This window comes from Suncus etruscus, chromosome 17, assembly GCF_024139225.1.
Source record: "Suncus etruscus isolate mSunEtr1 chromosome 17, mSunEtr1.pri.cur, whole genome shotgun sequence".
NCBI classification, from domain to species: domain Eukaryota; kingdom Metazoa; phylum Chordata; class Mammalia; order Eulipotyphla; family Soricidae; genus Suncus; species Suncus etruscus.
The window spans coordinates 61723728-61736259 of record NC_064864.1 but is presented as its reverse complement, the minus strand read 5'-3'; the positions used below and the strand labels follow the sequence as shown (position 1 = coordinate 61736259).

Genomic DNA, 12532 nt, shown 5'->3' with positions numbered 1-12532 from the left:
ACATTACTTTGGATTTAAATAATATCTCTTTAACATGCATGCTGATTAATTTAGGGAAAACTAATGTCTAAAAATTGAGATTACTTATCTAATGTATGACCATTAAATAATTTTTCCAAAAAGTTAGTATGATTTCAGGCCATAGTGCTTATGATTGTATATATATATATATTGTTATTTTTTGTTTAACTCCCAGAAATTAAGATCAAGAAATTTCATTAAGATCAAGAATTTAAGATCAAGAAAAAATTATGAGACAAAAAATGTCCTATGACAATTATCATGGTAAATGAAAATTATCATGCTAAATGAAAATCACTTTTCAAAAACATGGCTGGTTTGATGTGGGTAAGTTCAGCAGAATAACACGGTAGAGAAAACTAGTACAGAAATTGTTCACTGACTAGAAGTGATGTTTAATGGCTTAGAATTAAATCTGTTATAAGTGGAGGGAATGTATAAATAATTAAGGAATCTTATTTTTAGTAATAGCTTCCAGTTTAACTGGGTAGTCTTGACCAAAATCCATATTCATTTTAAATTGTTTCTAATTGAATATCTTCAGTTAAAAATATATCTGTAAGATTATAAATTAGAAGTAATGATGTTATAAGCATTCAGAAGTGATACCTCTCATTCAGTTTAGCATGCTTCAGCCTCAAAGAACATAATTTCTGCTCTTGGTGTAAATTGGACAAGACAGTAGGAAAGACAGCTAAAAGCTATGACAGTAAAACTTAAGAATTTCTTGAAATTGAAGGAGGAAACCATAGGAGAGAAGCAATCTGAATTATGACCATTTCTGAATTACACATATGACACTATGCAAAATATTGGAAAGGGCTATAAGTGTATCTGCATAATGAGTCAGAATTCTACTCCCAGAAGTTTAGAATTACTACTAATTAAGAAACCAATGATAAAAAATAAAATATTCATATAGGCTGCAATGGGGATGAACATTGGAAATGTGGTTACACTATAGTAACAATGTGAGAGAGTCAACAAAAAGACAAATATTGTAAGATTACACTTACCTAGAGATACCAAGAATATGCAATTTCATGGAGAAAAGTGTAAACTAAAGACTACAGTTCTAAGGGGCTAGATAGGGGAGGGATCAAGAGTTGCCACATTTTGCTTATTTTTAAGCACTTGGTGTCGCTTAAACAATGTAAAAGAGTGAGTAAAGAGTGTCTAATGGACTCAAAAGATGACATTAATATATGTATTAAGAATGTCCCCAAAGAAAAGAAAAAAAAAGCTTATACTAAGAAAATAGTGGAGGCTTGAGCAATCGTTCAAAAGATAGAGAACTTGTGTTGCACACAGACAACCTGGGTTCAATCCCTGGCATCCCACATGGTCCCTGTGTAATCCCAGGAGTAATTCTTTAGTGTATAACCAAGATACCACCAGGTATGCTAAGAACAACAACAACAACTATAGTAATAATGATAATAATAATAATAACCAAAGTTCTAAAATAAATAATGATCAAAACATCACCAAATGAGGGAAAGAAAAGACATATATATCATGAATCTCAAAAAATGAAAAAGAGGACATTATATACCAGGACAAAATACATAGATCTTTAGCCTCCCAGTGTAGGAGACTAGGTTTGCCCCCCCCACAAGCTAAAATTTTAAACATAAGAGGTTGTATTTGTTTATTTGGTTGATTTGATTTGGGGGCCACACCTGGCAGTGACCAAGGGTTATTTCTGGCTCTATGCTGAGAAATTACTCCTAGAAGGTTTGGGGGAACCACAAGGGATGCCAGGAATCGAACCTGGGTTATCCATGTGCAAGGCAAATGCCCTACACTCCTCTGTACTATCACTCCAGTCCCTAAAAAATATCAGTTTTTAAATATATTAATAAACTAGATGATTATATCAATTAGAAAAATTAAGAATGAATGTCATCTAAAAGGTAAAAGATCTTCCCATTGAAAAAGAAAAAAATATTGGTAAAATAAACAAAAGACATGGATAATGGAAAGAAATCTTGAACAAAGATTGGAATCTCTAATAGTGTTAAAATTCATTTTGCCCAAAGCAATATATAAATTCTATATTATCCCCTCAAAATTCATGTGAAAAACTTTTTACAGAAACATAAATATAACAAAAGTACCTTAAATGCTTATGGAATCACAAAATAGTTTAAAAAGGCAGCACTCTTAAAAAACTAATAAAGCTGAAACATCACACTTCCTAATTTAAAAATATATTTAAAAACCACAGCAGATTGTGTCAGGAGATACTACAGTGGGTAAGATGCTTGCCTTGCATGCATCTAGCCCTAGTTCAGTCTTGGATACGCCTTATGATTCCCCCAACCCAACCAACAGTGATCCTTAATTGCAGAGTCAGGAATAAGTCTTGAGCAACTCCAAGTATGTCACCTATCAAAAAAGCAAAAAGAAAACAAACTATAAAAAAAAAAAAAAAAAAAAAAAAACTAGGGCCGGAGAGATAGCATGGAGGTAAGGCATTTGCCTTCCATACAGAAGGAAGGTGGTTCAAATTCTGGCATCCCATATGGTCCCCCGTGCTTGCCAGGGGCAATTTCTGAATGTAGAGCCAGGAGTGACCCCTGAGCACTGCTGGGTCTGACCCAAAAACAAGCAAACAAAATAAACCGTTGCAGTTAAAACACATGGTTGGAGGTACTAAAAGTACACTAGCAGTAACTGATCTGTAAACCACTGTGTCTAAAAGAAAATAAAAAAAGAAAAGTGACTACCAAAGAGGCAGAAGAGAACTGGGAATACTGGAACACTGTATACCTAAAACGTGGTCATATAATTTTGTAATTCACAGTGACTCAGTGACTCAACACAATAGACAGACAGACAGACAGACAGACACACACACACACACACACACACACACACACACTCACATCATACAGAAAGAGAAAAAATTGTCAAAAAAGAATGACATGTGGCCAATGCAATGAGTGCAAATGAGAGTTCAGATATAAGCCCATGTACATGGACATCTTTCATGAGGGGTCGCAAATATGTGATGGGAAAGACAGGCTCTTCAATAGATAGTGTAGGGAAAACTGGATACCCACACTCAAAAGTAGAAATTTAATTCTTATTATCTTCATTTATCTAATTCTGTAAGGAAGAGAAAGAAAACTCACCATAGTCTTGTTTATAAATAACAGAAATTTATTTCTCACAAATCTGGAAGCTAAGAATTGCCAAAACAGGATTGGTAACAGATTCACAGTTCACACACATATCTCTTTTCATTGTGTCTTCTCAGAGCAAAAGAGAAAAGGGAACATTTCTAGGCATTTCTTTGTTTTTTAAGAAAACTAAACCCCTGAGCTGCACAGCCACCAAGATCTCTAGAAACAGAGATCTGATTTTACTATTCAAGACAAAGCAGAAGTCTTCCACACACCACGAAAGCAGCAAGGGGAGAGTAAAGGATCATGCAAGGAGTCTAGAGTTAATCTCATGACAATATACTTCAGGGGTGGAGAAACCCTGTATCTCCTAGGTCAAGGGAATTCCCTCTACAATATCCCCAGTAGTTACTGTGCCTATGCAGGGGGATAAAGAAAAGGAGAAAAAAAAAAGCACAAAACAATCATTTTTCCACATGTTTATTTATCGATTGATCGATTTTTTTTGACGTCTTTATTTTGGTGTGGAGACTACACTTGAGGTCTCCAATATTATTTTATTTTATTTTGTCTTGTCTTTCTCTTCTTTTTGCACTCGAGCATGATTTGATTTCAGAACCGAGACTATTGTGTGGTGCCTGTCTTTATTGCTGTAGTGCTCACCGGTTATTTAATTAAATTTTTTTTTCTGTATTGTTGTGGTATCTCAATTACCTTTTTCACGTCCTCTCTCAAACTGAGGTTGGAAGCCTCTAGAGGGACTCTGCCCATTTTCAGCATATTTGACTTTTGACTTTTTTTTTTCCTCTTATTTTGTACCCCAATCTATTGCTTTTCTTTCCTTTAAACAAAACCAAATACCTTGATTTTTCTAGCTCTGCCTCTTAAATAGAGGGGGAAACAAGGGAGGATTCCAGGACCAAACAGATATGTGATCACTAATAGTAAGCCAGACAAAGAGGGGACCACCTACTCTAGCAGCCCCGGGGGGTGATGGTGGGGTATATGGGTTGTAGAAAGGGAACTGGAATGGGCGGAGGACATAGTTGATGATGGGTATTCCCCCGATTCAATGTTAATATATACCTAAAATACTACAGTGAAAGATATGAAAGCCATTATGGAAAAAAATTGTGTTTTTAATCAGAAACTTTCTTTGACTTACATGTATTATTATTATTATTATATCAATTATATTATATGTTATGTTATGTCACTATATTATGTTATGTTAGTTTACCTCATTATGTTAATCAGTTTTGTCTCTTGGATAAATTCTTACAATAAAAAAAAAGAAAATAAAAAAGCCACAAAAATGTCAAAAAAAAAAAAAAAGAAAAGAAAAGAAAAGAAAACTAACCCCAGGGCAGGAGAGATAGCACAGCGGTAAGGCATTTGCCTTAGACGCAGAACGATGGTGGTTCAAATCCCGGCATCCCATATGGTCCCCCGAGCCTGCCAGGGGTGATTTCTCAGTATAAAGCCAGAAGTAACCCCTGAGCACTGCTGGGTGTAACACCCCCCCCCCAAAAAAGAAATAAGAAAACTAAACCCATTTCTTAGATCTATGTTCTCCAAACCTAACCAAGCCCCTACAATGAGCATGAAAATAAAGCACCTGGTTTTGAAAAAATACAAATATTCAATATAGTACTTCTAGACCCTGGAGACTTCTTGAGAAAGAGTGGAAATGTTTTAGAGTACTAACTTAAAAACAGATAAGTAAATCCTAGAAATCTAATACACTGTATAGCACTTAATGGCAATATTGTGTTATAAGCTTTAAAAGTTGCTAGGTGAACAAAAATCGAAATTAACTCTCATGAGAGAGAGTTCAGATAAAACTTGCATGGACAGAAAAGTTATATGAGGTGACAGGGTGCTGGCTCATTTCTATAGTGAGACTCGTATTGCAGTACAAAACTGTATCAAAGCAACAAGCTGTATGTAGATTTTTTTGCCCCCAACTTGTACATTTTTAACTTATATGTCAATCGTATAAATAAATTATATAAAGAAAAGGTAAGTAAGCATACCTCCCATAAGTCAGTGAACTTAGAAAAAGAACACAATGAAAATTTACTACTATATAGAACTTATGGATTTTAGTTTTGAATAAAAATGTAGAAGATCTAATAAAAAACAGAAGCATAGCCATAAGCATGAATAAATAATAGGAATAATATAATTTAAAAGTGTAGGAATGTGAAAACAGCAAACTCACAAATTTTCTGAATCACAAGTTTATCTAAATTTTACAGAAAGAAAAAAAAATAAACAGGACTAGTGTATGTACTAAACCCCTACAGTGTGATAATCCTAAGAAGAGGCAGGAATGTAATAAAAGATGACAACAGTTGTATCCTGGATTTACTATAATTACACAGACACACACACAAAGATAAATTGCCTTCTCACCTGTTCTGGATTTGCTATGAAGTTGATGGCAGTGTGGTGACGATCATCTTCCTGTAATAAGCTGAATGTAAACTGATAATCAATCAAAAGGCTATCTGTGGAGGGAAAAAAGACAACCCAAAGTGTATATTTAAAGCAGTCAATTGATAATCGCATGTCGGTTTTGAAACCGATCAACAGTTTTTCTTATTAATCTACTCAAAATCTAAATCATTATCAACAAGCAACAAAAAAGCCATATATGTCTATTGAAAAGGTAGTAATTATTTTTTTAAATATTTACTCCTTCTGCTATGATCATAAAAGTTCCATAAATGCTCCAGACATTCTGGAAGTTACATAAAAGAAAAACATATCTACAATCTTACAATGGCAGAAAAAAGAAAGAAAATACTTTGTTGTATTTGGTTCCAGTTAAAGTTTTGTAGGTAGAAAGACATTTTTATACAAACAAAATTTATGTCAAATACAAATAGCTTAGAATATTTCAACATATGCCATAATGCGGTTAGTGCTCATTTATTTTTGTGGGTTTTTTAAATATCATTTATTTTCTTTTATTTTTGCATTGAGTCACACAGACTGCACTCTGGACAGGGGTTGGGGTGCATATGGTGTGTTGAGCCTTAGACTGGCACATGAGGACAAACTTTACCCACTCTACTCCCTCTCTGAGCCCCTTTTGTGGTTGTTACTTTTAGTACTTCTTAAATGACTCTAAAAAACATTGACTACGGTAGTGACTTTTTATTAACAATTGATAGAAAAAGAATTGAGGGGAGGGGACTTTTTTCCATGTACATATAAAACCAAAAGTGATTCAAAACCTACCATCTTGTTTTAGGGAGGAAAATATATCACTCACTACCCCCACCCAGGAAATATTCCTTCAAATGAACAAAGAGATCGAGCCTCCATACAGATCAAAGGGTTGTGTGGAGTTAGTTCCAGCACCAGCCCAGGGTGTGGTAAATACCATTATAAAAACATTAGCACCAAGTCACAGAAAATAATAGTGAAGAATTATTAATAATGTTGAACTGACATCTATAGCCATAAAATTCAAATTATTATAGATATGATTTCTATGTTTTGATATAGAGCTTTCATGTTACACCCTCAGTCATTAAGCACCATTAAAATAAAAAAAACTAAAATGGAATAATCCCACTGGTTTGATTGATAAAACTATTAGCATCCTTTTCCTCCATTGCTTACTATATACTCTGTGAGAACCAGCATACATATTACTTGAATAATACAGAGCAAAGCAATACTGCATCCTTCTTAGCATTTAAGAAGAACCATTAGACATGATGAGGATTATGCAATAAACCGATACTCCCCATCTCATCAGACTACCAGAACAGCAGAGTCAAATACAAATAGGCCCTGGACAGGACATTAAAAATATTAAAAAATATTTTTAAAAATTAAAAATATTCCTGAGGGGCCAGAAGATAGGGTGCTTGCCTTGCACACACAGCCTACCTGATTCAATCCCCAGCATCCTACTTGGTTCCCTGAGCATCACCAGCAGTCATTTTTGAGTACAGAGCCAGGAGTTACCCCTGAGCATCACAAGATTTATCCCTGCTCACACACACAAAAAAAATTATTGGGCTGGAAAATGTACAATGGCTTGGGTACCTGTTTTGCACACAGCCAATGCAAGTTTATTTCCTGGCTGTCCATATTGTCCTCTAAGCCTGCCAGGAGAGATTCCTAAGCAAGAGTCAGGAGAAAGCCCTAAGCAAAAATTTCTGACTTTATGCAACTTAGATTCTTCTAGATCTATACTGAAAATTAGTAATGAATATATAGTATAATAGATGGTGATAAGTGCTTTTGAGAAGAATAAAACAGTGAAGACAGAAACTATTGTCAGGGTCAGAAAATTGTTAGTAACTTTGAGAAGAGGTTATTTAAAGATAAGAGAGAGAGGAGATAGGGGCAGAGCAATAGTAGAGGGTAGGGCGCTTGCCTTTTATACAGCCAACCTGAGCTCAATCCCCTATACCACAGATGGTCCTCCACCAAGCCTATCAATAGTGATTCATGAGTGTAGCAGCAGAAGTAGCCCCTGCTCACTGATGAAGGTGGCCCAATAACCAAAAAATAATAAAATTAAATAAAATGAGAGGGGCTGGAGTGATGGCACAGCAGATAGGGCATTTGCCTTGCATGTTGTTGACCCAGATTTGATTCTCGGCATCTCATACAGTCCGCTGAGCCTGCCAGGAGTAATTTCTAAGCACAGAGCCAGGAGTAACCCCTGAGTGCCACTGAGTGTGGCCCCCAAAACCAAAATTTAAAAAACCAAATTAATAAAAATAAAATAAGAGAGAGAGAGAGAGAGAGAGAGAGAGAGAGAGAGAGAGAGAGAGAGAGGAGACCAATAGAGAAAATATAATCCAGGTAGAAAAAAAAAGTACAGAAACCACAGAGTAAGAACAGGCCTGTGTTAAGAAAACAGACCATAAGTGATGCTGGCTGGGGTAACAGTGGCACAACCACTCAGAGGGGTAAGACACACAACAGTGATTGGAACACAACAAACATAAGCAGAAAAAAATAAGTGTAGCGTTTCAAAGAACAAAATGGATTCTGGACTCAAAATCGAGCAAACTGTCATTACCTGAGACAAATAAGAATTTTCCTGGGGCCAGAGAGATAGCATGGAGGTAAGGCATTTGCCTTTCATGCAGAAGGTCAGTGGTTCGAATTCTGGCATCCCATATGGCCCCCAAGCCTGCTAGGAGTGATTTCTGAGCTTAGAGCCAGGAATAGCCCCTGAGGGCTGCTGGGTGTGACCCAAAAAAAAAAAAAAAGAATTTTCTTATTTGCTAGAGATTAAGGAGTGAATTAGAGTCTTACAAGATGCTGAGTTTGTGTAACTTATTGAAATTTCAAGTTATATGAGAAGGCCATGCTCAGGGACATGTTGAAGACAATAATTTGGAAATTAGCAACATTTTTATGGGAGTTTAAGTCACAAAACTCCCCAGAGAGGCTGAACCAATTTACATTCCCAGAAGCTTTATTAGGGGTTTCTCTGAGTGCAACCCCATCATATTTATTGTTTTGTTCAGTTTTGTATAGGACATCACACAGGAGTAAGTTTCACTGTCCTTTCTATTCAAATTTTCTTGATATAAGTGATAATAATTATTGTTCAGGAGCCAGCCTATGGGCTGCCTATGTCTGTTTTGTTGAACTGTCTCAGCAGTTTTTCTCTCTATCTGTTTATTTGGCTGTTTTCTGGGTGTTGACTTTTGTGAATATGAAGATTATCAACATCAAATTTTTTCACAAAACCAAACATGCATTCACTGTATTGCCTAGCAATTTCACTCCTAGATGTCAATATAAAAAATAAAAAACAATAATTTTGATAGCTATATGCATGCCAATGTTCACTGCAGCAATATTAGTAAGAGTCAAAGCATGGGCTAGTGAAGTTCATGTCCAATAGATAGATGATGAGTGCATAAATAAAATACAGTGTGTACATATAATGAGATCCTATTCAACTGTAAGGGAAGGTGAAATTTTTCCTTGCTTAAGAACATGGATAGAATTTGAAAAGGATCATGCTAAATGAAATAAATCAGAAGGAAGGGCCAAATACCAGATGATACCACTCATATGAGGGGTACAAAGAAGTAAAACAAAGAAACAGACAATGACAAAAGAAACATTGATAGTGGACCGAAGGTAACAAAAGGGGGAAAGAGGAACCAAGTCAAAGGGGTTCCAATGAACAGAGATGGGGAGATACTGGTAATCTAGTAGTAGGAGTGGTAACATATTTTGAAGAGTTGACCAACTGTATCCCTAAATCATAGAGTATTCAGTGTTTAGCTTTTGGTTTTCGTTTTTGGGCCACACTCAATGATACTCAGGGATTACTCATGGCTATGCGCTCAGAAATTGCTCCTGACTTAGGGAACCATATGGGACGCCAGGGAATTGAACTGAAGTCCATCCTAGGCTAGCATTGGCAAGCAGATGCCTTACTGCTTGTGCCACCACTCTGGCCCCAGTTATTTGGTGTTTTTGTTGGTCATCTTTAGTGGCACATCATTCAGTCTATTATGCATGCCAGTGCACAGATAAATAGTGGTAGAATACCTAACACCATATTAGCAACTATTTTCTTTGGGTAGAGGAGTTGTCATTAATCATTGGAACTTTTTTGTCTCGCTTTTCTAGAATAAATTACTTGCATAATTAAGATAAAAGGGGAGGGTTTTTAAATGAGTATTCACAAAGCCTTTTTATTCTTTGGACATATTCTTCCCATGGTTTTCAATTGCATATTGGGTAAAGTTGCATGAAACAATTTCTTTTTCCAGGTTGGCAGAGAAAAAGCCTGAGAAAACAGTTCTGCCTCAGCCCACGAGTGCTGGTTTTCCATGACCTCCATAGCTCTATCCAGTGATGATCAGAAGTTGATGCAATGTCAGAGATTAAATCAAATCTGGATGCACACAAAGACCGCACCTTAACAAGTCCACTACCTCTCCAGTCCTAGGATATTGTTCCAAAAATTTCATCTCATTCTTACTTCACTCCCATTTAGGAGATAATAAAATCATACAAGATAATAATGACTAGAGCAAGCCTGGGAATTAAAATTTTACCTACATCAGTACATTTCTGTAGGTTGTTTAATTATGGGTGAATCAACAGAGAACAAAAATAAGAACTGTCACTTTCTATGAAGAATAAGTAACAAATTACATATAATAATAATAATAATCAAATAGTGGGGCTGAAAAGATAGTATAATGGGGTAGAGCATTTGCCTGTACTCAGCATATCCAGATTCAATCCTGCCATCCCATATGGATTTCCAAGTACTATCAGGGGTGATTCCTGAGTGCAGAGTCAAAAGTAACCCTGAGCACCACCAGGTGTGACCCACCCCTCCCCCCCAAAGAAAAACTAGCATGATAAAAGTTTTAATAAAATAAAATGCTATAAAAAGGGGTTGGATGGATAGCACAATGATAGGGTGTTAGCCTTGCATGTGGCCAATCTGGGACAGACCCAAGTTCAATTCCCAGCATCCCAGATGATCTCCCAAATCTGCTAGGAGTGATTTTTGAGTGCAGAGTCAGAAGTAACCCGAGTGCTGCTGGGTGTGGCCCAAAAACATATATATATATATATATATATATATATATATATATATATATATATATATATATATATATATATATAATTGGTTATATATAATATATACTAATATATTATAATATATAATATTACCTACTTTAATATTATATATAATAATGCTAAGGGGAAGACTTTCAACTTATATAACATGTTTAAAGAATTCATGCAGGGCCAGAAACAGCTGGTATAGGCTGTAGGATGTTTGCCTTGCTTATGTCAACCTGGGTTTAATCCCTAGCACATCCTATGGTCCCCAAGCACCAGGATATCACTGAGCATAGTCAAGAGTGAGCTTTGAGTACTCTTGATGTAGCCACCCCCCAAATAATTTGTACAAACTGAAAACTAAAAATTTATATCTAGGAAAAGACATGTTGAAAGACAATTGAATTACTGAAGCAAGTTTCTAAGGACATTATATATTTGATGTTAAAGCAAAGCCTGAATTTTTAAACATTTTTCAAAAGAAACATGAAATAAGGTATTTGCTTTTGGGGGGACACTTTGCAATATTCACGGGTTATTCTGGCTCTTCACTCAAAAATCACTCCTGACGTTACTCAGGGAAACATTAGGGATGCTGGGAATTGAACCTGGGTGAGCCATGCCAGGCAAGTGCCCTACCCATGGCACCATCACTTCATCACCATCATTTCAGTTCCTGAAATAACATAATTTTAAGAAAATGATAATTAACTAAAAATTTTTCAGAATCTGTGTTGGGCCAGAGAAATAGCACAATGGGTAGGGTACTTGCCTTGTATGCAGCAACCCCAGGTTCAATACCCAGTACAGTATATGCTCCTGCAAATCAAGGCCAGGAATGACCACTGAATGAAGAGTCAGGTGGGCATGGACAGTTATGTCATGTACAAAAAGTATACATTGAAAATATCTATATTTACTATCTAAAACACTAAGTACTCAATGAGATTAAAAACTGACTAATACTGATTTGAATTTGCTATATGCTGACATTGTTCAAACAAATTTTATCACATTTGGGAACCAGAATAATTGTTATATAAGATTACATTTTCTTCTGGAGTTTTGAAAGCATTAATGTTAGCTAATAAGGTTCTTCACTTTCAATTTAGCATTATCCATAGCATTTAAGAATATCTCTATTGTCATCTCATATTTACCAACTGGGTTATCTTATGAGGTTAATTAACTTCAGTGAGATGAAACATTCCATCTCAGAGGATTGCTCCACAGGTTAATCACAATTATGCAAGTGTATATTTGGTTTATAGAAAACTGAATCATAAAACAAAACATTCAATACATTATTTTGATTCTGTTATTTAGTACACTGCTCTGAGTGAATAGCAAGAAATACTGAAAGTCAAACAAAAATATGGAGAGAGAGAGAGACAGAAACAGTGAAAGAAAATAGAGCACATAAGTCTTGAATGTAGCTAACCTGAATTCAGTTTTAAGCACTGAATATATGGTGTCCCCCCCCCCAAGCACTTAGAGAAGTGATTACTGAGCCAGCAGTAAGTCCTTAGCAATTCCAAGTATGGCCCCAAACAAAAAAAGAAGATTCTCAAGTATATTTACACATAGTTATATACTTTTTCATAAAATTATATGTTCATGATCATATGTTACTCACCCCAAAGGATCCTAAGAGTATGCACATTTTAACAATATCAAAAAATCCTATAGATGCTAAATAATGGCTTATGTATAATTATGTGTCACAAAAGTAAATTTCTGAACTTAGAAAATTGCTTCCTAAATGATAGCATGTATAAGAACTTAAGTGCCAG

General features: G+C 35.6%; 1 protein-coding gene across 2 annotated transcripts in view; it reads right to left on the bottom strand.

Moving 5' to 3' along the window:
• Nucleotides 1-12532, bottom strand: part of ATRNL1 (attractin like 1) — a 733758-nt gene that overhangs the window by 474406 nt on the left and 246820 nt on the right. For both annotated transcript variants that reach the window (XM_049764403.1, XM_049764404.1), the window contains exon 22: nucleotides 5571-5665. In XM_049764403.1, the coding sequence (XP_049620360.1) occupies nucleotides 5571-5665 (95 nt within the window). The remainder of the gene's footprint in view (nucleotides 1-5570; nucleotides 5666-12532) is intronic.